General features: G+C 41.5%; 3 protein-coding genes and 1 long non-coding RNA gene across 4 annotated transcripts; all 4 read left to right on the top strand.

Moving 5' to 3' along the window:
• The first annotated feature begins 5867 nt into the window (after positions 1 to 5867).
• On the top strand, positions 5868 to 7299 carry hbae4 (hemoglobin alpha embryonic-4). Its single transcript, NM_001160522.2, is given in 3 exon segments — positions 5868 to 6197; positions 6579 to 6783; positions 7078 to 7299. Coding segments are annotated over 3 exon segments (426 nt in total). The 5' UTR covers positions 5868 to 6105; the 3' UTR covers positions 7207 to 7299.
• Positions 7300 to 8355: 1056 nt separating this feature from the next.
• On the top strand, positions 8356 to 8744 carry LOC149974355 (uncharacterized). Its single transcript, XR_016489304.1, has 2 exons — positions 8356 to 8473; positions 8576 to 8744. It is a non-coding gene; the product is annotated as an uncharacterized LOC149974355 (long non-coding RNA).
• A 7443-nt stretch (positions 8745 to 16187) lies between these two features.
• Positions 16188 to 17000, top strand: LOC110499167 (hemoglobin subunit beta-2). Its single transcript, XM_021576119.2, has 3 exons — positions 16188 to 16342; positions 16459 to 16681; positions 16783 to 17000. The coding sequence occupies exons 1-3, from the start codon at positions 16251 to 16253 to the stop codon at positions 16909 to 16911; spliced, it is 444 nt and encodes a 147-aa protein (XP_021431794.1). The 5' UTR covers positions 16188 to 16250; the 3' UTR covers positions 16912 to 17000.
• Positions 17001 to 19030: 2030 nt separating this feature from the next.
• Positions 19031 to 24050, top strand: LOC110499592 (hemoglobin subunit alpha-1-like). The gene is made up of 5 exons (XM_036955556.2): positions 19031 to 19155; positions 19443 to 19642; positions 21163 to 21225; positions 21648 to 21776; positions 24013 to 24050. The coding sequence occupies exons 1-5, from the start codon at positions 19061 to 19063 to the stop codon at positions 24048 to 24050; spliced, it is 525 nt and encodes a 174-aa protein (XP_036811451.2). The 5' UTR covers positions 19031 to 19060.
• Positions 24051 to 25945: the final 1895 nt, after the last annotated feature.

Here is a 25945-nt window from a genome sequence, read left to right as displayed (position 1 = left end):
TTCTCCCATACCTGGGCCATGCCCACTGGAGTTCCAACCATAGATATACAGACAAATGCAAAATAGGTACATCTGGTTTTAACAACAAGTGTGTGGTTCCATAGTAAATAAAGCAATAAATACACACATAAATGTATCTAAGAGCAGCTTATTTGTTGTTTTCTCCATTTATGTCAGTATAAGATCTAACCCTGGGTTGCTGTTGTACCCATCGTATGAGTACAGTATGTAAAGCCTATGTATAGCCTACTGCACACTACTGTAGAATAAAGACTTTGATCCTACAAGATGTTGCAAGCTCTCTTGGATGTTGGTTTTATTGTAATATGTTTTGTTGGTACCCTTGAATTGGACTTATGCAGATGTTAAACATGCTGTGGAACCTTGAAACATGGGCAGGGCAAATATCTTAACCACTAGATGGCGCATTGTTGATCCAGAAGACAAGCAAACCTTTACCACAACCTGGCTCGAGTTGAAGACCGATATAGAGACATGTAGTAAGGCTCATATATAGGTTATTCTACAGAAGGGGTAACAATACAGGGTTGAAAAAAAAATGCTAATTTGTATCCTAATTCTCCCAAATCAGATAGACATATTTACTACTCACACAGTTTGTTTGTATTGCATATATTACATTTTGTCCTGATTCCTTACCACCCCAATAAATGTGTCACTACTGAAACATAGTGTAAAAGTAGCAGTAAAGGGAGAACCATGCACAGTAGGAATCATTTTCATTAACCTTCTATTACAGATTCGTCTTAGACATTGTATTAGCATGCAACATTTATGTGTTGATTTTATTAGTCTGAAACATATTGATTGATTTAATTACTTATGCATCTAATTAATTATGTTGTTAGATGTTCAATTGCCACTTTTCCTATCTTCATTGTAGTAAAATATCAGGTGTTTTAGTAGTGACATTGTTTTGGTTGTGACCTGATGTATACATTCTGAACTTAATTGCTTACTTAATTAACACCATATCGAATGAGGCATGTGATTGACATATTCATGACGATCAATAAAATACACAATTCTTTCTGTCTTTGTCTTTCTGCCTTTTCACTGGTATGATGTTGTCATGGAAACCTGGTTCTGGATGGTGAGTTGTGGATAAAGAAACAAATTCTGGGCTATCTCTGAAAACAAATGTGTGCCCAGTTTTACTCTCAAAATGCACATTTTATTGTATTTTTCTCTGACTATCTGATGTACTTTTCAGCATGTTGGCACCTTATGGATGTCCCTTTCCTTCAACAACTCTACAAATAATCCAAAATACAAATAATGATCTAAGTGTTTAATGTAGATGTCCCTTTCAGATGTTTTTTTTTCCAATAAATGTAAAAAAAATACAGGGGACTAACAGTCAAGTGTCAATCATAGAGATAGATAGAGGACTCTTAATGGATATAACCCATTTTAGTATAGACATTGCAATTGAGGCCTTCCACCATTTTAAAGGATTCATCTGGTTGGGGATTCCTGGGTTAATGATTATAGTTTAGTACAGTACAGTACAGTCAAGTTGAGTATAGTTCAGTAAGTACAATACAGTAGAGGACAGTACAGTAGAGCACAGTACTGTAGAGCACAGTACAGTACATTATATATGTCTATGTTTGTGTAACCGATGTGAAATGGCTAGCTAGTTAGCGGTGGTGCGCGCTTACATTATTAGCTCAGGAAATGTTTTGTGTCATTACATACAGCCGGGGGGAACTATTGGATATTAGAGTGGCGGGAAGTCACCAGAAATTCCAGCATTACGACCAGGAATATGACTTCCCTGCAGCAGATCCTTTGTTCACTCTCCCCAGAGCAATTTAACTTATTCCAGAGGCCGACCCAAAACATCGCCGGCTGAGGAGAGGCACTCGAGGCAGCCTGCTGGCTCGATTTAGAAGGAGCGCACACCACCCACCGCTTCTGAGTATATTACTTGCTAATGTTCAGTCTTTGGATAACAAAGTTGATGAGCTTGGCGTAAGGATTTCTTTCCAGAGAGACATCGGGGCCTGTAACACACTTTGTTTCACAGAAACATGGCTCTCTCGGGATACTCTTTTGGTAAAGCCAGCAGGATTCTCAGTGTCACGCCCTGACCTTAGAAATCCTTTATTCTCTATTTTGGTTAGGTCAGGGTGTGACTAGGGTGGGCATTCTAGTTTCTTTATTTCTAGGTTGGCTTGGTATGGTTCCCAATCAGAGGCAGCTGTCTATCGTTGTCTCTGATTGGGGATCATATTTAGGCAGCCTTTTCCCACCTGTTTGTTGTGGGATCTTGTCTATGTATAGTGGCCTGCAATCACTACATTAGCGGCACGGTTCGTGCTTTATTGTTTTCTGTGTGCTTCACTTCCAAATAAAGAGGATGGAAATATACCACGCCTCATTTTGGTCCGATTCATATTACAACGATCGTGCACTGCCTGCAACTGCAAGGCTCTCCAGAGGGTGGTGAGGTCTGCCCAACACATTACAGGGGGAAAACTACCCGACCTCCAGGACATCTACAGCATCCGATGTCACAGGAAGGAACAAAAAGATCATCAAGGACATCAACCACCCAAGCCACTGCCTGTTCACCCCGCTATCATCCAGAAGGCGAGGTCAGTACAGGTGCATCAAAGCTGGGACCGAGAGACTGAAAAACAGCTTCTATCTCAAGGCCATCAGACTGTTAAACAGCCATCACCAGCACATTAGAGATGGCTGCCTATAGGCATAGAGTAGAAATCACTGGCCACTTAAAGGTATGGAACGCGAGTCAATTTAATAATGTCTGGCATTACTCATCTCATATGTACAGTATATACTGTACTCTATACTATTCTATGGTATCTTAGTCACTTAATAATGTTTACATATCTGGTGTTACTCCTCTCATATGTATATACTGTTTTCTATACTTCTACAGTATTTTAGTCACTTAATGATGTTTACATGTCTTGCATTACTCATCTCATATGTACAGTTGAAGTCGGAAGTTTACATACACTTAGCTTGGAGTCCTTAACTCGTTTTTCAACCACCCCACAAATTTCTTGTTAACAAACTATAGTTTTGGCAAGTCAGTTAGGACATCTACTTTGTGCATGACACAAGTCATTTTCCAACAATTGTTTACAGACAGATGATTTAACTTGTGATTCACTATATCACAATTCCAGTGGGTCAGAAGTTTACATACACTAAATTGACTGTGCTTTTAAACAGCTTGGAAAATTCCAGAAAATGATGTCATGGCTTTAGAAGCTTCTGATAGGCTAATTGACATAATTTTGGGTCAATTGGAGGTGTACCTGTGGATGTATTTCAAGGCCTACCTTCAAACAGTGTCTCTTTGCTTGACATCATGGGGAAATCAAAAGAAATCAGCCAAGACCTCAGAAAAACTTTGTGAAGATGCTGGAGGAAACAGGTACAAAAGTATCTATATCCACAGTAAAACGAGTGCTATATCGACATAACCTGAAAGGCTGCTCAGCAAAGAAGAAGCCACTGCTCCAAAACCCGCCACAAAAAAGCCAGACTACGGTTTGAAACTGCACATGGGGACAAAGATCGTACTTTTTTGGAGAAATGTCCTCTGGTCTGATGAAACAAAAATATAACTGTTTGGCCATAATGACCATTATGTTTGGAGGAAAAAGGGGAGTCTTGCAAGCCGAAGAACACCGTGAAGCATGGGGGTGGCAGCATCACGTTGTTGGGGTGCTTTGCTGCAGGAGGGACGGGTGCGCTTCACAAAATAGATGGCGTGATGAGGCAGGAAAATTATGTGGATATATTGAAGCAACATCTCAAGACATCAGTCAGGAAGTTAAAGCTTGGTCGCAAATGGGTCTTCCAAATGGACAATGACACCAAGCATACTTCCAAAGTTGTGGCAAAATGGCTTAATGACAACAAAGTCTAGGTATTGGAGTGGCCATCACAAAGCCCTGACCTCAATCCTATAGAAAATGTGTGGGCAGAACTGAAAAGGCGTGTGCGAGCAAGGAGGCCTACAAACCTGACTACACCAGCTCTGTCAGGAGGAGTGGGCCAAAATTCACCCAACTTTTTGTGGGAAGCTTGTGGAAGGCTACCCAAAACGTTTGACCCAAGTTAAGCAATTTAAAGGCAATACTGCCAAATACTAATTGAGTGCATGTAAACTTCTGACCCACTGGGAATGTGATGAAAAAAATAAAAGCTGAAATAAATCACTCTATACTATTATTCTGACATTTCACATTCTTAAAATAAAGTGGTGATTTGTGGTGGTAAAGTGGAATTTTTACTAGGATTGAATGTCAGGAATTGTGAAACATTTAAACTCAGACAAATAAACTATGTAAACTTCAGACTTCAACAGTATATACTGTATACTATTCTACTGTATCTTAGTCCATTCTGCTCTGACATCGCTTGTCGACGTGTATATAGTCTTAATTCATTCATACTTAGATTTGTGTGTATTGGGTATATGTTTAATTTGTTAGATATTACTACACTGTTGGAGCTAGACGCACAAGCATTTCGCTACACCCACAATAACATCTTCTAATCACGTGTATGTGACCAATAAAATTGGATTTGAGTTGACATGGTAGTACTCTTGTAGATCAGTTGGTAGTTCATGGCACTTGCAACTTTAAAATAGCACAGGCAGCGCCATTGAGGCTGTCACAGACACCATAATGGCATAGATACAAAGGTGAGTCCTCTGTAAATGTATATGGTGTCAATTGTTTAGGTTGTGACCATTTCGGTTTGGATAATAGCTAGCATATGGCTGGATAGTTTTCATTTGGACAGATGTACATCACAGCAAACATATATATTTTAGTCCCAAAACCATACTTTACGTATTTCATGAAATATTAATGTTCGGTAGTGACACTTCTGAAAAATACATGAAGCTTTACCAACTTGCTCACTTATTTTCTCCAAAATGATTGCAGAAAGACTACTTGCCATGCTGGAGAAGGGTGCAATCCCATCACCTGGTGATATTTGTAGGGGTGTGGCTTAAGGCACATTGATTCTACAGTCAGCTAAAGTCTGTTTCGGTAGTGTCATCAAAAGTTGGGACAGCATTTTTCAGAGAAAGATGTTCAAAAATAAACAAAACACTAATAAGATTTGTATCTTTCAATGTGGTAATAGAACGCCTCAATGTGTTCTATTGAAATAATAGTGTTAAAACAAGTCATGGTTTCAGATTTGTATTTATTTTCAAACATGAAGTTTAAGAGTCGCTGTGGGCCAGCCACTTCGGAATAGAAATAGGTGTATAAACAATGGCTTTGTACTATATTCATTTAACAATGTTTGTTTTCATCATGATATGTTCTAATTAATTCCAAGGCAATAACAATCTACATTTGGACACTTTTTTAAAATGTTTTTTGGGGGGGAAGTGGGACAGCAATTACACCACTTCTGTAGAATCACCCATATACATGAATATATTTACAATATGTGTCACGGCCAAGTCAGTTGCCTGGCCCTGGCTGGTATGTATAGATTACGATAAAGGGACCAGAGATTAGGTCAAAATCAGTAACCACAGCAAGGAATTTCTAAAGGGTAGGGTAACTTTGTGACACACAAACTGCAACATCACACATTCACCCAAACCACTGTATTCGGTGCATTTTAAGTCCATTTTATTACAATGCATTAGGCTTAAGTAGACTTACATTTTACTTCAATACATTATCATTTTCTTATGTTTTTTTATGGTCAAGTTAACTGTGTGTCAAAAGAGGCCCCCAGTAGACCACATGACGCATATCAGAAGATGTTGGGTCTTCTGCGCAACTTGCCCACCCTTAAGTGGTTATCTCTCCTCAGCATTCAGAAGGAAAACAACCCGAAGACAGGAGTAGGCCTACCGCAAACGACCGCTGCAAATGACCATTTATTTTACCAAATTTAGACAATTGTTGTAAATACTGCCAGAAAAAATGCAAGCAAATCACGTTGACGGGTTATACTGGTGCAAAAAAATGGTTGACTAACACCTTTACGCAGACCTGTGCCGTGCGCCCGTCCAGACATTCAACTTCTACGCATAGCACCAGCGCAACGGGTTACAATATGCTCACAGACCACGAAAAAGAGCTGATCGCTAAAATTTGGGACAAAATGATTCCCGTGGCTTCCGACATCGGAGCTGAATGTCTTCTAAGGTAGGCCTAAGTTAATTGTAAATAACATACAAGCAACACACAAATCTGAACTTAACTTCCTTTCTGATAAGATGGCACTTTCGATATGGTAGGCTAAACGGTGTTAAAACGAAGACATTTCGTTGGCAAAAACTGTCTTTGCTTCTGCTATTGGAAAATGTATTTGTGAAACGTGTCATGTATTTGAATGACAACAAAACGTATGTTTTTTTGTTACATTTTTGTTTATTATATGGTTAGCCTGTTACAATAATTTTGCAATTAAATTGGGTTCATGGTCTATTTACCCAAAGTTGGTGGGAATGGAGGCAACAACAGACCTGTTGTCAGTCACAAATATAATGCCCACTTGCAGACCTATACTTTATCACTGTATCACAGGATGATGACGACTTTTCCCGGAACGAAAACATACTTCGCCCACCTGGACATCAGACCCCGGTCCCCACACCTGCGTTCCCACGGGAAGAAGATAGTTCTCGCGATAGCTGAGTGTTCCAAAGACATCAGCTCGATGATGGTCACCCTGGCACCGCTCCAAACACTGCATGCCTACAAACTGAGAATAGACCCCTGCAACTTCAAGGTGCCTTCCCTATTTCTCTTGATTAACTTTTCCATCAGATATTAGCCCTAGAACATCCCTATCCCTACTTATCATCTACTGGAACACACTCATTGTGTCCTAATAATCTTTACTCCTTGAATTGTGCACTCATTCACTACTCCCCACAAATTGGTGTTGGCATAGACTGGGAGTTTCCACCATATTTCTTATACCAATAATTTCATTTCAAATCTATGAAGGAAATTTAACAAGTGCACTTGTGGTTTACTTTATGATTTTTTTCCCTTTGTGTTTTGTTTATTTCCCTCACAGCTTCTTTGTCACTGTATCCTCGTGACTTTGGCCGCTCACATGGGTGATGAGTTCGATCCTGTCGCGCACGCAGCCATGGACAAGTACCTCTCGGCCTTCGCAGCCGTCCTTGCAGAGAAATACAGATAAGGAGCATCATAGCCCCATCATATAAACCAAATGTTGCTGTTCCATTAACTTAGAGTATTTTATTTGTGTGTTTTTCTTTTGTAATAAAACATGACAGAAACACCTGAGTGCTTGTGTCGTTAACTCTATGTAATAAGGAGGAAATCGTTACTTGTTCAGCTGTATTAAGTTCTGTCAGTTAGTTGTGACAGAGTTCCCTTTGGGTATAGAAATGTGTAAACTAAACCATCTGCTGAGGACCATGCATCCCAAGCAGTGGCGACCCGTCATATCTTTTGGGGGGGGGGGGGGGGGGGGCTTGTCTGTTTTGCATGTTATTTTGGCATTAATACGTGTCACATATCAGTTAGCAAACAATATTTAATAAAGCCGCATACAAACATGGTCTTGAGTAAGGCAGCTCCAAAATGCAGGTGTTTCAGCCTAACTCAGTGCTTTCTGTGATGGTGTTACGAGGAGTGGAACAGGGGAACCCAAGAGCAGACTCAGACGAGGAGACTGGGATGAAGTAACCAAGGTATTTATTGAAACACGGGGAAGATGAAGTGCAGGTCAGGGGAAGCTCGGGTGGGTTGCTGGAAACTAGGTGCGGAGGCTGAGGCTGGAGCGAGAGGGGTTGAGACAGTGGGTTTAGTGGAGGTTTTGTTCTGGGCACAAATCGAACAGGCTGAGACAAACTCCCAGGCATCTCTCTCCATGGTGGGCCACCAAAAGCGCTGACGCAGGAAGCCAAGGGTCCGGTTCATACCAGGGTGACACGTGAGGTGGGTAGAATGGCCCCACTGAAGAACATCAGAGTGAACACAATCTGGAACATACAGAGCATTACTAGGACCATTACCCGAGGTCAGGCTGGTTCTGCTGAGCCTGGCAGATACGGGACTCGATCTCCCAGGTGACGGTGGCAACGATGCAGGTGGATGGCACAATGGCTTCTGGCTCGGTACCCGTGTTGTCGGTGGTGAACTGGCAAGAGAGGGCATCAGGCTTGGTATTCTTCGAACCGGGGTGATAAGTGAGTGAAATTGAATTGTCACGAATCCCGCTTCCTGAGTCTGTGTTTGCCTGTGTTTCTGTCCTGGAGTGTGTCTCCGGTGTCCTGGAACGCACCCTGTCTGGTTGCCGGGCGAATTAGCTTGTTGGGAGATCGATGTTCACCCGCACCTGTATCCCATCAGTAATCTGCACACCTGTCCTGATCATCACCTCTCCCCTTCAAAAGCTCTGACCTGACATCCATTCCCTGCCGGATCGTTAGCCATGAACAGTATGTTGTGCCATAGTATCAGCCTCAAGTTGGATAGAATTTGTTTTGTTGTTTTTTACGTATTGCTTGCCTTAAACTTACCTCCGTTTGTTCTGTCTTCAGTTACTCACCCGGATCATTTACCCCATTCCCGCCTGGTCGTCGGAGGATTCCGCTACCCCATTGGATCCACCTATTTACTCCCATCAACTCACCACCGCTGCCCGCTACGCCACCTGGATATATCTACCCATTCACATTCACTTGTAAATAAATACTCACCTTCTTCCTACTCTCCTTGTCCTGGTCTGCTTCTGGGTTTGATTTTGAAAGAACTTGACATGAATCTACCAAAGAACAAGGCCCACCTGGATTGCCGGGAGTTCAGATGTTTGGCGGTCTGGATGTAGGACAGGTTTTTATGGTCAGTCCACACGATGAAGGGGAGTACAGAGCCCTACAGCCAGTGACGCAATTCCTCCAGAGCCAGGGTAACTGCCAGGAGTTCCCGGTTTCCGATGTCAAAATTCCTCTCTGCAGGTGAGAGCTTACAGGAAAATAATGCACATGGGTGGACCTGCTGATCAGAGGGGGAACTTTGAGACAGAACAGCACCTACCCCGGTGTCAGAGGCGTCCACCTCTATGATGAACTGGAGTTCTGGGTCGGGCTGAGTAAGGACCGAAGCAGAGGTAAAGAGATGCTTGAGTTCCAGGAATGCTGCCTCTGCCTCAGGAGTCCAGTGGAACAGAGTGGAGGTGGAGGTGAGTGGTGAGAGGTGCTGCCAGATGGCTGTAGTTGCGGATGAAACGTCTGTAAAAATGTGCAAACCCCAGAAAATACTGTAGCTGCTTCAAGTTGGAGGGTGCAGTAGACCTGCAGCCAGAGAATCCTGGATGTACATCTCCATAGCCTCTTGCTCAGGACGAGAGAGGTTAAACAACCGGCTACTGGGGAGAGGAGCTCCAGGTTGGAGGTCAATGGCGCAGTCGTACGGCCGATGAGAAAGCAGCAACAGGGCGTTGTGCTTTCTGAACACAGGAGCTAGATCGTGATCCTCGAGAGGAACTGATGACAGTTCCGGAGGTTCTGGAATGAACTGGGGCACAGACAAGGCAGGGTAGAATGTAAACAATTAGAGTGACAAAATGAACTCCAAGTGGTTACCTTTCCGGCAGTCCAGTCAATCTGTGGGTTGTGTAGCTTTAACCATGGATGGCCAAGAACCAGGGGAGAGTAAAACAGTCGATTATGTGGAAATCAATCTTTTCCTGGTAATTTCCAGAGAGACACAGGGACGGTCCTCTCACAGACACGGGCGAGGAGCTGTCCATTGAGAGCGTTGGCATCGAGGGGTGAATCGAGTGGGACAGTGTCCAGAATCAACTGGGTAATGACACCTCGGTCCAGGAATCTCTCGTCGGCGCCCGAATCGATGAGAGCAGACAGAGGAAAAGCCTGGCTCTGCCACACAAGTTTGCCTTCAAGCAGGGAACTTGGGGAAGATGGGCAGGCGATTTGGTTCAACAGCATATCCCCCACTACTGCCGAGCCCCCTCTTTTGCTGGACGCAGGGAACAAGTGGAGACAAAGTGACCAACCTGGCCACAGTATAGGCAGCTCCTAGCGGCGATTCGTCATTGCCTCTCCTCTGGAGAGAGACAGGCCCGGACGAGCAGCATGGGTTCAGGATCTGGACGAGCCTGGGAATGGGATGCAGTCGGAGAAGGAGGACAAGGCACTGAAGCAGATGTTATGGGACATGCAACCCTACCTACCCTCTCCCTCCAACGCTCACGGAGATGGTTGTCGATGTGGATAGTGAGAGAGATGAGTTCATCAAGTCCATCAGGCTCATCCCTGGACACTAACTCGTCCTTGAGGGACTCAGTAAGCGTGTTCCGGAACACTCCCTGAAGGGCCTCCTCGTTCCAGCCGCTCTCAGAGGCGAGGGTGCGGAACTCACATGCCATCTCAGCAACACTATGGGGGCCTTGACGGAGGGACAGGAGTCGTTTAGCGGCATCCTTACCACAGACCGGGTGGTCAAAGACTTTCTTAATCTCCTCCGTGAATCTGGAGTAGGAGAAGCAGATGGGGGACTGTCTCTCCCACACCACCGTGGCCCAGGAAAGCGCTGCTCCATGGAGGCAGCCAATCAGAAAGGAAAACTTGGCCCATTCGCTAGCATAAGAGTAGGGCTGTTGCTGAAATACTAGTGAACATTAAACCAAAAAGGCTCTGCAAGCTCCGAGTTTGCCATCGTAACGCTCGGGAGTCAGAACAAACGGTCCCGAGTGTAGGAGACCTGGTTGGAGCTCTGGGCGATGGGTCAGCCCTGTAGGTCAGACAGGCTCTGTTAAAACTCCTTGATGTACTCCAGAAGGGTCTTCAAGGCTTGGTCATGTTGCTCGAGTAGGGTGCCTTTAGCCCGACGAGTGTTTGGTGGAGAGTAGCAGAGTCTGCTGGGTTCATCTCTTTGGCCAGATCGTACTGTTACGCGGAGTGGAACAGGGGAACCCAAGAGCAGACTGAGACGAGGAGACTGGGATGAAGTAACCACTCTCACCTCCAGGGACCGGAGTCAGAGTGGGCAGAACTGTAGTGGAGAGGAAAACAGCGTCAGGCAAGGCACAACAGGATAACAGGATCTGAATAGTAACAAATGGCTAGCAACATAGACTGACTGAGCAGAGATTATGATCTGGCAGCGTAGAAGTGGCAGGGCTCAGTATTTGTAGAGGTCTTGATTATGGAACAGGTTGCAGCTGTTGGGGATCTGCTCTGACTCCAGCACACCTGTCTCCGCCCACACAATCACACACACACTGAGAGAGAGGGAGAGAGTACTGGGGGAGTGGTGGCAGGTTAAGGAGACACAGGATGAGCAGTATAGGGCGTTGCAGGAGCAGATGTGACAGGTGGGGCAAACCAGCAGAAAATACGGAGCGTTGCGCTGTGATTGGCTCAGCTTTCTGTCACTCATGGGGACACTACATCACCACCAAGTCTGAGGGTAGAGCTCGACAATTCAAGCCCCTCGGGTGCTGCCATAGAGTTACATTAGAAGTGCACATCCAAGAAGGCTCAAGGTCATTGGTCACAGATAAAATGACGTGAAATCACCTTATATCTACAGTAGCTTTGATTGGACTGATCATGTCAACATCATACTTTCAAAATCTTAGCTAGCAGTCATCATCATGAATCAAGTCGACAATCTACTGACAATTCATTTTTAATCCTTGTCATATTAAGAGAAATAATGAAGAGAAATTAAAGATAAAACGTAGCGGTACTCATCGGCCATTCAACATAAACATTACACAACAAGTTGGAAATTGCAAGTTCACCAATGAGAGATTTGGAAGGAATCAGTGGCTAACTGCAAGCATTGCAAAGCAATCATTAGCCTGATATTCAGTGGCTGTGTGGTCCCAAGTCTAAGATTAAGGGTCTCTTTTCCTAGTTTAAAATTATAAACATTCAACATTGGCCATGCTGTCAATGAAGCATGATTTGTGCTGCACTCAAAACAACTGTTATCTTAGAACTACAAAATCTGACTTTAGTAAATTCAAAATAACTGGGTACTTGGGGAAAACGAGGTATGACTGGGAAAATACGTTTGAACTTTCATCCAACTCGGAATTGTAAATCGGGAACTCGGGCCTCTTTCTAGAGCTATGACCTGAAGATCACTGACGTCATCGTGATTGAATCTTCTTTTTTTCCCCCAGTTGTCTTGAAAGCACCATAAATCCAGAGAATGTCAGACTTTGATGACAAAGTTTGATGACAAAATTTGATGACCTTGCCTCCACAATCACCTGACTTCAACCCAATTGAGATGGTTTGGGACAAGTTGGACCGCAGAGTGAAGGAAAAGCAGCAAACAAGTGCTCAGCATATGTGGGAACTCCTTCAAGACTGTTGGAAAAGCCTTCCAAGTGAAGCTGGTTGAGAGAATGCCAAGAGTGTGCAAAGCTGTCATCTAGACAAAGGGTGGCTACTTTGAAGAATCTCAAATATAAAATATAGTTTGATTTGTTTAAAACATTTTTGGTTACTACATGATTCCATATGTGTTATTTCATAGTTTTGACGTCTTCATTATTATTCTACAATGTAGAAAATAGTAAAAATAAAGAAAAACCCTTGAATGAGTAGGTAGGTGTGTCCAAACTTTTGCCTGGTACTGTATACTGTAGCTAAGAAAGTAATACAAATTGTATATTGCAGTAAACTGTTGGTAGCCCATTTGCCTCACCCTAATAATTTGGTATATTTTCACCTCTTAATTTTGCCTAGTGTTCTGACTTGGTGGTGCACATGTACTGTAGCCTATAACCTGATTTTGAGAAATGTAATCATTGAATATTGTAAGAGCTTTCATTGTCTGCTTATATGCCCCCTTTATTTATCCTATGGTTCTGACTTGGTGTACAGGGAGAAGAACACTGTAAGAACGGCCTATGTTCTGAATTCTGTCATTGTACATTTCAAAAGTGCTGAACAAGTAGTTATATTGACTACTTCCGTCCTAGCTCACTCATTAATGTCTAAATCGAAATTAAGGACTGCCTCTTATCTGCTTGTCGTCACCTTATGCAATAGTTTGTGCATCTCAATTGTCAGTAGAAACCACATTTGTTTAAGCAAGTCAGTAAATGAGGCTGAATTAACTGTTTCGCTGCCAGACAAGGCTCCGCTAGCCAGGTGTAGCAGTGGTATAGTGCAATTAGTGTATTGTTTAGTGTTGTGTTGTGTCGTGGCTTTGCTGGAATGCGTCCCAATTTTTTTTTACATGCTAAAATCGGTACTGATCCCAAGTGTATATAATTTGTTGAAATCACAAGCATAAAGTGTGTTAAAAATACATTTTATTATTGACATGATGATTATGATCATTATTGACATGATTGTGGCACATGGACACTCAATGTCCTTGGCAGAAAGGCAAATTGCATTGTGCTAAATTAAAGGAGATATTTCCACGTGGACTATAATTGCGTAAAGTAATATTTTGATGTTCTTGTAGCTATACAGTTTCGCTTAATATATTGGCACCCTTGCACTTTACAACGGACTGCAATGGAACAGAACGTTCTGGTGGAATGGCTTTTTTTGTAGGCAGCTGCAACTTACTACAGTTGAGATAAATTACAGTGCACATCAAACGAGAATCACCTGACTCCAACCAAATTCATTTGAATTCCGAATAATTTAGTACAGGCCATTTTATTTACTTAAAGTTAAAAATGTTAAAAGTTAAGTTTTTTTCAATGTCATCTTATTGTAGAAGAAACGGTGAATCGTGCAAGGATGCCAATATATTACAGCGCAAATGAGGCGCATAGGGCTTATGTGAGGCCTATGACGTATGTACATCTAAATAATAAATAGCCTTGCTATCATTTGTGTCTCCGTTTGGCAAATGTTGTATTCATCACTGGTTAAAATTGTGACTATTGCCACATTTAATAAATGTAATTATAATTACACGCACGAATGTCAATCATGGCACGAATGACGTTCGAGGTTTTTCCTTTTTGAGCTTCATTTGGAGTCAAAAATGGGAGTGTCCTGCTGTGGGAGATAACACAGATGTTTGCTGTAAATAACAAGTCAGATGATGGGGAAACTTGGTCCCAATGTGAGGATTGTAACTAAACGTTTATTTGTAACTTTTAATTAGGCCTAATGAAATCTCAAACGATGGCATCACGTTGCCCTTGTTATTTAAACTATGGAAGTACACTATCAGGAGGGTGGGTTACAATGAAAACAATGCCATGCCAATGCCATAGCCTACATACTTATTGTGCAATCATAACTAAGGGAGATCTTGACTTATTAATGATTATCAGTGCGAACTCATTCAAATGCAATCAAAATGATTCACAACCACAAAATGATGGCGAAAGTAACGTAGGCCTATATTATTAAATAGGTCAGCCATATGGATACTTTCGATTGTGTTGCATACTGTACCTTCAGAAAGTATTCATACCCCTTGACTTATTCCACATTTTGTTGTGTTACAGCCTAAATTCAAAATCTATAAAAAAAAAATAATCTAATTTATTACACAAAATACCCCATAATGACAAAGTGAAAACCTGTTTTTAGAATTTTTAGCTCATTTATAAAAATGAAAAACAGAAATATATTCAATTTACATAAGCATTCACACCCGAGTCAATACTTTGTAGAAGCGCATTTGGCGAAGATTACAGCTGTGAGTCTTTTGGGGTAAGTCTCTAAGAGCTTTGCATACCTGGATTGTACAATAACTGCACATTATTATTTTTTAAATTATTCAAAATCTTTCAAGTTGATTGTTGATCATTACTAGACAGCCATTTCAAATTCTTGACATAGATTTTCAAGCCGATTTAAGTCAAAACTGTACGTCGGCCACTCAGGAACATTCAACGTCGTCTTGGTAAGCAATTCCAGTCTAGATTTGGTATTGTGTTTTAGGTTATTGTCCTGTTGAAAGTTGAATTAATCTCTGTATTCAGTTTATTTGTATCCGAGAAAACTCCCTAGACAAGCATATCCATAAGGTAATGCAGCCACCACCATCCCTGAAAATATGAAGAGAGTTACTGAGTGATGCGTGTTGGATTTGCCCCAAACATAATGCTTTGTTTGCAGGACAACAATTTAATTTCAAGTTTGCAGTTTTACTGAAATGTCTTGTTGCAGACAAGATGCATGTTTTTGACTATTTTTATTCTGTACCAGCTTCCTTCTTTTCACTCTGTCATTTAGGTTAATATTGGAGTCAATACAATGTTGTTGATCCATCCTCAGTTTTTTCCTATCCACAGCCATTAAACTATGTAACTGTCTCAAAATCACCATTGACCTCAAGGTGAAATCCCTGAGCAGTTTCCTTCCTCTCTGGCAACTGAGTTATGAAGGACACCTGTATCTTTGTAGTGACTGGGTGTATTGATACACCATTCAAAGTGTAATTAATAACTTCACCATGCTCCAAAGCATATTCAGGATCTGCTTTTTTAATTTGTACCCATATACAGTAGGTGCCCTTCGTTGGGAGACATTGGAAAACCTCCCTGGTCTATGTGATTGAATATGTGAAAATTCACTACTCAATTGAGGGACCCTACAGATAATTGTATGTGTGGGGTACAGATATGGGGTAGTCATTTAAAAATCATGTTAACCACTATTATTAAACACGGAATGAGTCCGAGCAACTTATTATGTCACTTCTTAAGCACATGTTTAATCCTGAACTTATTTATTGTTGCCATAACAAAGGGGTTGAATACTTATTGACTCAATACATTTTAGCCTTTATTTTTATTTGATTTTATTTTTTTTAAGTTCTACAAACAAGATTCCACTTTGACATTATGCGGTAGTGTGGGGAGATCAGTGACACAACATCTCAATGTAATCCATTTTAATTCAGGCTGTAACGCAACAACAAAAAAGCAAATTAAAGCAAAAGGGTGTGCATAATTTCTGAAGGCACTGTATGTATCGGCTATAACCTGAGAGTTACCCTCAGAATCTATATTTGGTTTCCTGAAATGTTTTTTGCTGTTTCACGGAAATCCACCTTAAGGAGGACCTATTCGACAATGTTCAACTATGTATTATCTAAAGCAAGATGGGTTATCTCCAACCAATCATATTACATTTTTCGTTTTGGGGGCGGAGTGCACAAATACCATAAAACTAAAGATATTTCCGATTTTTTTTCATGATTCCTATTCCCTATTCTCACTAGAACCTAAGCTAAATCATCACGAGCAACATGGTTGAGTGGACAGATGAAGAGCGCGCGGCCATCTCCAACATCTTCTCCAAACTAGACTATGACGAAATTGGCCAAAAGTCCCTGTCAAGGTAAGACAAGAAACTTTGGTTTACTTTAACTTTGATTGTTAGTCCCCCTAATTTTCATCTTCTTCGTCATTTTCTGTTGTTGTTCAGCCTCACACTGTTCTCTCCGCTCCCCTCAGGTGTCTGATCGTGTACCCCTGGACCCAGAGGTATTTCGGGGGCTTCGGCAACCTGTACAACGCAGAGGCCATCATGAACAACCCTATGATTGCTAAGCACGGCACCACGGTGCTGCACGGTCTGGACAGAGCTCTGAAGAACATGGACGACATCAAGAACACATACGCCGAGCTGAGCGTTCTGCACTCCGAGAAACTGCACGTGGATCCCGACAACTTTAAGGTAAGATAGGCGACAAAATAACATTGAAGTCCACTCGATCAAGCTACCCAAAAATACATTCTAAACATATCACTTCTGCTGTGGTTTGTTCTCTTTCACAGCTGTTGTCTGACTGTCTGACCATCGTCATCGCTGGGAAGATGGGCAACGCATTCACCCCCGAATATCAGGCATCCTTCCAGAAGTTCTTGTCAGTGGTGGTGTCTGCTCTGGGCAGGCAGTACCACTAGAGTCAGTCTCCATATAGCTGGCCGAGGAGACAGCCTGTGTGCTCATGTGTTTCACTCTTCAATGAATAAATAAAATAAGCATATAAGCATCTGTTTGTTGATCATGTGTGTTTATTTTACGCGTGCGTAATTATATCCATACAAACCTAGACAAATTGCACTTTAAGGATAGCTAATATAATAACACATTTAAAGGTTTCAATGGTTATTTCATATATAGATGTTAGATCTACACATTATAAAAATGTGAATTCAATAATACATTAGACAACACGAACAAGTTGGTGAATGGATGCATATCGCCTACAAGCCTACAGAGTTGGCCAGGCTGAATTGTATTGTTGCTGGCTGTAAAACACGTGGCAAACATTAACATGACTATTTATGCATAAAACATACAAAAACAAAACTGCGAAGGGATACACCTCTATGTCTTGACTGAGAAGTAAAAGAAGGCTATAAACGCACATCACTGCTTCATGTTTACTGTCAAAACAAATAAATTATTGTCGTTTAAGTTTTAACAGTTAATATTAATTTGTCAAAAGTATTTACTTTCAATTTACTTTACTGTAGCTGTTGTCATATTGTTATCCGTCATGAAAAACAGTATAATTCCAGAAACTTTTAATCCCTTGTTCAGGTTGTTTTTCGTTTTGTTTGATATTGACCTCCACTTGTAGGCTACATTTAGGAAAAGCTCGTTTGTTTGGTGCAGGAAACGACCCCATATACATTTTTTTCTTAAAGTTTTGCATATTGGCAAACGTTTTTTATTCACTACTGTATATACGGGGATGAGTTTCAAGATTCCTACACCAGATCCATACATGATCATGCGGCCTGGTTTGCCTAATATAAGCCTAATATATGGTTTATACTTTTACTTTTGATACTTAAGTACATTTCAGCAATTCTATTTAATTTTGATATTTAAGTATATCTAAAACCAAATACTTTTAGACTTTTACTCAAGTAGTATTTTACTGGGTGACTTCCACTTTTACTTAAGTCATTTTCTATTAAGGTATCTTTACTTTTACTCAAGTATGACAATTGAGTACTTTTTCCACCACTGCCCACAGCGACCTGTTCCATGCATACCCCTGCAGCAGCTGGTCGGGCCTGTCCAGCTGTGACCTATGTGAGGTTTTAGAAGATAAGAATGGCAACACCTAGTGTTATCTATAAACACATACAGTAGGCCCGGAGATGATCTGAGAAAGTCTATGAGTGAAAGGCGAATATATGCGTTTTACATTTATTTCATGAAAGCATCCCAATAAAATGTATAAACATGTGTCTCTCCACTGTGGCTATACTGTTCCCAAGTAGAGTATTCCTCATCATCACATAGGCAGGTGTAGAAGGCAGCTGACACATACATACATACCACATACCATCCCCTCAGTATCACGATATCAAGCACTTAATTCCAGAAATTGTTATTTTCGTTGAGAACCTAGCGAATGTTGGTCTTCATTCTGTGTCGTCGTCGTCCCCCCCCCCCCCCCAATCTGTTAATATCAAGTCACCACTCCTCTGTTAGCAAATCAATCAATTATAAAACGGTCACTTTTCTATCTTCTTAATTGTGCACCATTTTAAGAAAGTAGAAATTGGTGCAAATGATGATCTATTTTCATAAGAACAGATCAATTGTCATACTTGGGTTATTGTCAAATAGCAAGCAGCACTAAGTCTTCATGATCGTTTTATTGTGTAAGATATATTATTGCATTATAACAGATCATATGTGTTTCCTAGTAAGATAACAAAGTCCTTGTTCTATAAAAGGAGGCTATATTTTTAGAGAAGTGTTTCTAGGCTATATTTAGCTCTAATAGATAGGGCGGCAAAGCATAGCGATAAACTTGGTTACTCCAAACGCCTATGTAAAACGCATAGGGATTTTCTGCGTTACCATGTATAGCCTAAAGCGATAAGGCAAGACAACACCCTAAATTCACTCCATCATTTTCCTCAATTATCTCATCATAGCCAATATAAAACGAGTAGAGGTGGGGTTTGGTGACATGTGTGTCTTGGGCCATAAAGTAAGTTTCGGGATCCGTCTAACTCCAGACCCTTCTAAAGCTTAATTCATCCTCTGAATATCTTGTGTGGTACAGCAGAACCTCTTGCCAAAATGAGCCAGTCAGCTAAGGAAAAAGTAATCGTCAAGGACTTCTTTGCGAAAGTCTCCAGCAGGTCGGACGAGATCGGCGCCGAGGCTCTCGCCAGGTAAAGATGGGGATACTTCGTCATCAGTTAGACTCCTCCCCGTTGTAGCCTATCTAAACTCTTTCGATTTATGGAAATTGTATTAGACATTATTGTATTAAACAACTCTAATAGAATATGATCTAACAGGCCTATATTAATGTTTTATAATACAAACAAGTTCCTGAAACTGACTGCATAATTGATAATTCAATGCATCCTTTATCAGAAACAAAATTGTATTGATATGTTCGACAGAGCAATTACCACTTACCCTAACCAATTCTTTCTCTCCTCCCTCCATGCAGGTTGATCGTGGTGTACCCCCAGACCAAGTCTTACTTCGCCCACTGGAAGGACCTGAGCCCCAACGGCGCTCCGGCTAAGAAGCAAGGCAGTACCATCATGGGTGGCTTGTACGAGGCCGTGAGCAAGATCGATGACCTGGCCGGTGGTCTTCTGACCCTGAGCGAGCTGCACGCCTTCGTGCTTAAAGTTGACCCTTACATCGAAATGTAGTAATTCTAGTCCTTATTATGTTTACTTTTGAATAATCTTATAATTAGGTTGGTAAAAATACCATATACAGTGCCTTGCGAAAGTATTCGGCCCCCTTGAACTTTGCGACCTTTTGCCACATTTCAAACATAAAGATATAAAACTGTATTTTTTTTGTGAAGAATCAACAACAAGTGGGACACAATCATGAAGTGGAACGACATTTATTGGATATTTCAAACTTTTTTAACAAATCAAATTTGTAGCGCCACCTTTTGCTCTGATTACAGCTGTAAGTCGCTTGGGGTATGCCTCTATCAGTTTTGGACATCGAGAGACTGAAATTTTTTCCCATTCCTCCTTGCAAACAGCTCGAGCTCAGTGAGGTTGGATGGAGAGCATTTGTGAACAGCAGTTTTCAGTTCTTTCCACAGATTCTCGATTGGATTCAGGTCTGGACTTTGACTTGGCCATTCTAACATCTGGATATGTTTATTTTTGAACCATTCCATTGTAGATTTTGCTTTATGCTTTGGATCATTGTCTTGTTGGAAGACAAATCTCCGTACCAGTCTCAAGTCTTTTGCAGACTCCATCAGGTTTTCTTCCAGAATGGTCCTGTATTTGGCTCCATCCATCTTCCCATCAATTTGAACCATCTTCCCTGTCCCTGCTGAAGAAAAGCAGGCCCAAACCATGATGCTGCCACCACCTTGTTTGACAGTGGGGATGGTGTGTTCAGGGTGATGAGCTGTGTTGCTTTTACGCCAAACATAACGTTTTGCATTGTTGCCAAAAAGTTCAATTTTGGTTTCATCTGACCAGAGCACCTTCTTCCACATGTTTGGTGTGTCTCCCAGGTGGCTTGTGGCAAACTTTAAACAACACTTTTTATGGATATCTTTAAGAAATGGCTTTCTTCTTGCCACTCTTCCATAAAGGCCAGATTTGTGCAATATACGACTGATTGTTGTCCTATGGACAGAGTCTCCCACCTCAGCTGTAGATCGCTGCAGTTCATCCAGAGTGATCATGGGCCTCTTGGCTGCATCTCGGATCAGTCTTCTCCTTGTATGAGCTGAAAGTTTAGAGGGACGGCCAGGTCTTGGTAGATTTGCAGTGGTCTGATACTCCTTCCATTTCAATATTATAACTTGCACAGTGCTCCTTGGGATGTTTAAAGGTTGGGAAATATTTTTGTATACAAATCCGGCTTTAAACTTCTTCACAACAGTATCTCGGACCTGCCTGGTGTGTTCCTTGTTCTTCATGATGCTCTCTGCGCTTTTAACGGACCTCTGAGACTATCACAGTGCAGGTGCATTCATACAGAGACTTGATTACACACAGGTGGATTGTATTTATCATCATTAGTCATTTAGGTCAACATTGGATCATTCAGAGATCCTCACTGAACTTCTGGAGAGAGTTTGCTGCACTGAAAGTAAAGGGGCTGAATAATTTTGCACGCCCAATTTTTCAGTTTTTGATTTGTTAAAAAAAATTGAAATATCCAATAAATGTCGTTCCACTTTATGATTGTGTCCCACTTGTTGTTGATTCTTCACAAAAAATACAGTTTTATATCTTTATGTTTGAAGCCTGAAATGTGGCAAAAGGTCGCAAAGTTCAAGGGGGCCGAATACTTTTGCAAGGCACTGTATCCACTGCACATAATGTAACCAATGACTTGTCACATGATTATTCAAAGCACCTTCAACCATTTATTACATCTTAAAACAGAAAATGTCATGGAATATGTTACAATTCCCCTATTGACACTCAATTGAAATACAAAAGGGGTATTTTTGAAGTTTCCCTGCATTGTATAGCTTCTGCTTCTCTGCTGAACTTAAGTGGGCCATACCTGACAAAATGAACACCGTAGCATTTGGTTATGATACTGTAATAAAACTCAATGCTTTTTTCTAGCATATCTGTAGGAACTGTGATAATAACTTACGTAGACAAAAAGTGCAATGGTGTTAGTGACAATCACTGGTTTTTATCAGCAGCAGCAGTAACAAAAGTGAGGAGCAGTAGCACCAGTGATAGCACCAGTGATAGCACCAGTGATAGCACCAGTGATAGCACCAGTGATAGCACCAGTGATAACACCAGTGATAACACCAGTGATAACACCAGTGAGACATTTGAATGTCATGACTTGACTTTAACATTAATCTGAAGACTTTAATGCATCTGATAAACTAACTATGTTTAATTGTTACCCAATTAAATTAATCATGTAACAATTAAATCATTAGGAACTATAACAGTCTTCAGATTAGTGTTCAAGTCAAGTCACAACATAATGGCGCCCAAGGGAGAGATTGTCTCCAGTGTTGTATACCTGACAGGGGTCAGAGTGTGTAGGGTGAATTATTCATTTCCAGAGCTAGGACAAAAGGCCGGCCGATTAAGGAAATTTGAAAGCATATATTAGATTGTCCCAAGAAAGTATTATCTCGCTGTCTCTCGTGCGTAAGGAGCATGAGTAGACACGACAAGTATTTCTTTATGTGTTCCGGTAACATTGCTAGCAAGAAACACCGATTGGGTTGAACGTGAGACATCATTAGTAAACCCCCATTCCCGAATTGAAGGGGACCTTTTTGTGCTTGAACTGAACATTCTTGCACAAGGACGGCTAGCTTGTATTAGAAGGTAAGCTAACAAACAGAGAGAAGCCATTTTATTTGTTTACAGCGTAAATCCCATGATTTGGGGCGACCGAAGTCCCGCCTTGGCTGGAATTTCCATTTTCAGGGTCAGTGACCCCTTGTGGTGAAGAATCCCAAACTTTACATAATAATAATAATGATGGTGTGCCCCCCATTCCCCCGTTAATAAGTGAACCCTCACCCATGGAAAGATTGATCGCTGACCTCAGTAGCGATGAAAACCCAAACTATGCCGAAGGGCTGAGAACGTTAGATCACAAAGCCATAAGCGAAAAAAACTGCAGAAATTGCAACAGCCAAACAACACTCTGATGTTCTTAGCAGACATAGAGGACGCCTTGGATGGCTACCTGAACACTACGGGTACTGACAGGCTTTATCTGTTGAAGCGAACGTGGAATAGACACATGACAAGGTTAATCCGTCTACAACAGCAAAACGTGCAAAACGACTATGCGAAACTTGCCAAGGCTTTGAAAATAGAATTCAGTGGTTCTGCGATTCGCAAACACGACAGCTCGCTGGCTAACACCGTCAAACAAGCACGGAATGAACACCCTCAAGCACACTCTCATAGGCTTCGTTTAGCTTCCTTTGGCCTACTCACTGAAACAGGAATGGAAGAGCTATTACCATTCAAACAAATGTTTCTGTCAAACATGTATTCCAACTTCATTAACTACTTTGGCTCCTACAGCCCACGTTGGTTTGCCAATCTCAGAACTCAGAAAGCTTGCGAGCACAGCTTTTGAGGCATCAAAAACGAGCAGCGCTAAGAGCCCTAACATCTTGGTTTTCAATATTGAACAGGAGCACTCACTCCAGTTAGATGGTGCGTCATCAGGAATAGGAGCGGTGAGAGATGACACACAAAAACGGTATCTACCACGAAACCACGACACCAACAACCCCCGCGGTCAAAGTAACTATCAAAAACGTCACTAGCAAAACGACTACTGGTACAATCAACCTGATCGCTGCGTTCCTGAACTCAACCCACACAAAGTGCCAGGGCACAAGGGTAACAAATCGTTCAATGACACTAAAAACATAAACCGATACTCTCTAGAAGATCTTCTAAGGTAAGTACAGAAGCGTTAAAAATAGAGTAAGAGGAAAAAGATAAGTCGCCATGACTAGGCGTGGAATTGGCAGAGAACAGATCCGCCAAAATTAACACCTTTAGTGATGACATAAACAGCCAAATAACCCCCACTTTCACTCAAAACCCTAGCGGGTGCCCATCCGATCAAATAATGAACAAACCAACTTTGGTGATTAGCACAGATAAAAAATGTCATAACCCATGAGGTAAACAACATCGCAATAGCCAATTCCACTCAAGCGCCAATAAGTCGATCTGTTTTCACAATGAACACAAATGTCACGCAGTTACGAACAATCACACCACTTTGTGGGGAATATGACCACCTAAACGAAACTCTGAAAGTCGCTACCTGGAAACAGTCCTGGAGGACTGCTTAACCCGTGATGCGCTATTTGATTCATGCTCGACAATATCGCTCATCCCTCAAACATTGTTCAATGATCTCAAAATGGCTGTTGGTTAAAAATTGAGCTATGAGACACTAGACTCAGAGGTTTCACTCAGACTACCTCGCCTCTCACAATGCGACTCATGCTGAAACTACACTTCCAAGATGTATCGCTTGTTCACCCTGTGTATGGTTACCAGCCTCAACACTGAACCACTGCTACTCGGAGCAGACTTGATGGATCGTTTGGTCCCACTGATAGATTTGAAAAACAGCCAATTGTGGTCACATGTAACCATGTCATCTCCACTGACCACACTGTCTTCTCCTAACGCTGGCTGCAACACAGTCATCCACAAGGATTATCTGTCAACAGGACCCCTTGGGGAAAAGACGTTTTGATAACTCTTGGTGCAGAATCTGACTCAAGCAGATATTACGATATCTCAGCACAAACAATCAGCACACCTGATAGACTATTATTTTCATGATTTCCAGCAAGCAGTCTCTGTGAGTGAGCAACTTCCCTCCCCCTTGGGGTCATGTGGTACTGTAGCTAAGATGAAATTCTCTTGTCCTTCAGACACTTCCACAAGCACTGCGGCCATCTCAGGAAAAAAAGCATCAACGTTCAGAGTGGACTCTGCTTCCAATGATACATTTTCCGCTTTGAGGGGGACTGAACTAGATGGTGTAAGACACATTGATTTGTAGTAAAACCACTACAAGTCCCCTTGGCATATGGCTTGAGGTGGGCACTGATTTTTACTGACACACAGTCATTGACATGGAAATTATCTTATGACGTCAGACTCACTCGGCCCAGTTTGCAGCCTACCAGGATAATTGGTTTTCTTGCCCTTGGCATGTGCGTTTCTGCAAGCATAAACGCACATGCACAACATAACATTTAATGAGGATTTATACTAAAACCACTTAAGGGTCTGAGCAAAATACCAGTCTTGGTAAAGTTGTAAATCGACCCTGAAGCTACTTTGACTCTACAGCTACATTAATCCCCAGCTTCTTCCCAGAGGTCCATATATCATCCCTGTAGACTGTCCGAAGCTAGTGCCTTACAGCTGTAGCCTTATCATGTAGTTATCAACTTAGGATAGTGCCCTAAGCAACACACCACTAAGTAGGATCACCTTAGATATCACAGACAAAACAGTCATTTAGCCAAGACCATGGACGTATATAGAATAGAGTCCAATTAGATGATTAAGGTGTGGTAACTATATTTTGTAGATCTTTTTGTTTGTATTTTTATTCTGCCACAAACAAGTTCCCAATACAACCACCAATTAGTGCCACAAAGCCGCTCATTTGGGAAAGAAATGTACTGATGTATTGCATGAGTGTTGTGCATTATTAATTAACGTCTGCCTAAGTTACTGCCTAGATCCATGACTGTCCATGTGAATCCAAATATGTCAGATCAGGTTTGCAATGAATAACTTCAATCAGACCCCCTCTCACCCATAGAGGGTGAAGGAAATAACTAATGGGGATTAACAACTCACATCCTGATGTAAATCAAGAGAGAAGATCCAGGCCTGTGCTCTCCAAATTCACCAAAGGAATGTGCTTTGTCTCAACAGACTTTTCCCCGCTGAAACTCTAACACGTTCAAAAGCGAATACTGGAACAATATTTCTAAAGTAAAATGTGGGGAATGGTCAGAGGCGGTCTATATAACACTAATGTCATTTTGTTTGTTATTTTGTGATGTCATTAAAAACATTAAAGGAAATACTGTAAAGTACACACACTACATAGCTGAAGTTTCCATACAAAGGCTTGTGCATGTACTGTAATATGAAAAATTATTAAAGTGTTTTTGTTAAGAGAGGGATGTGACTTGAGAAGCTATAACAGACAATTGTTTTCCATAACTTTGCACAGTGAGTAATTACCCCCACACACGTGAGGTTAGAGAGCGTGTCTTCCGGCTGGAACCGCCCATTTCGAGCAAAAGGTATACATTATGGGAGAAGACATTAACAAATTGAACCAGAAAAAACGTGATGCGGCAGCTACATGTTTAAAATGGTTTAAACTTTGAATGTCAACCCAAGGTGGAGACGATAAAATCACCTCCTGGACAATCACTGGTACAGCTGATTAGCT

Source organism: Oncorhynchus mykiss, chromosome 20, assembly GCF_057628025.1.
Source record: "Oncorhynchus mykiss isolate SJ-2025 chromosome 20, ASM5762802v1, whole genome shotgun sequence".
Lineage (NCBI taxonomy): Eukaryota > Metazoa > Chordata > Actinopteri > Salmoniformes > Salmonidae > Oncorhynchus > Oncorhynchus mykiss.
Note: the sequence above shows the minus strand (reverse complement) of the source record. Positions and strands in the feature narration are given on the sequence as shown.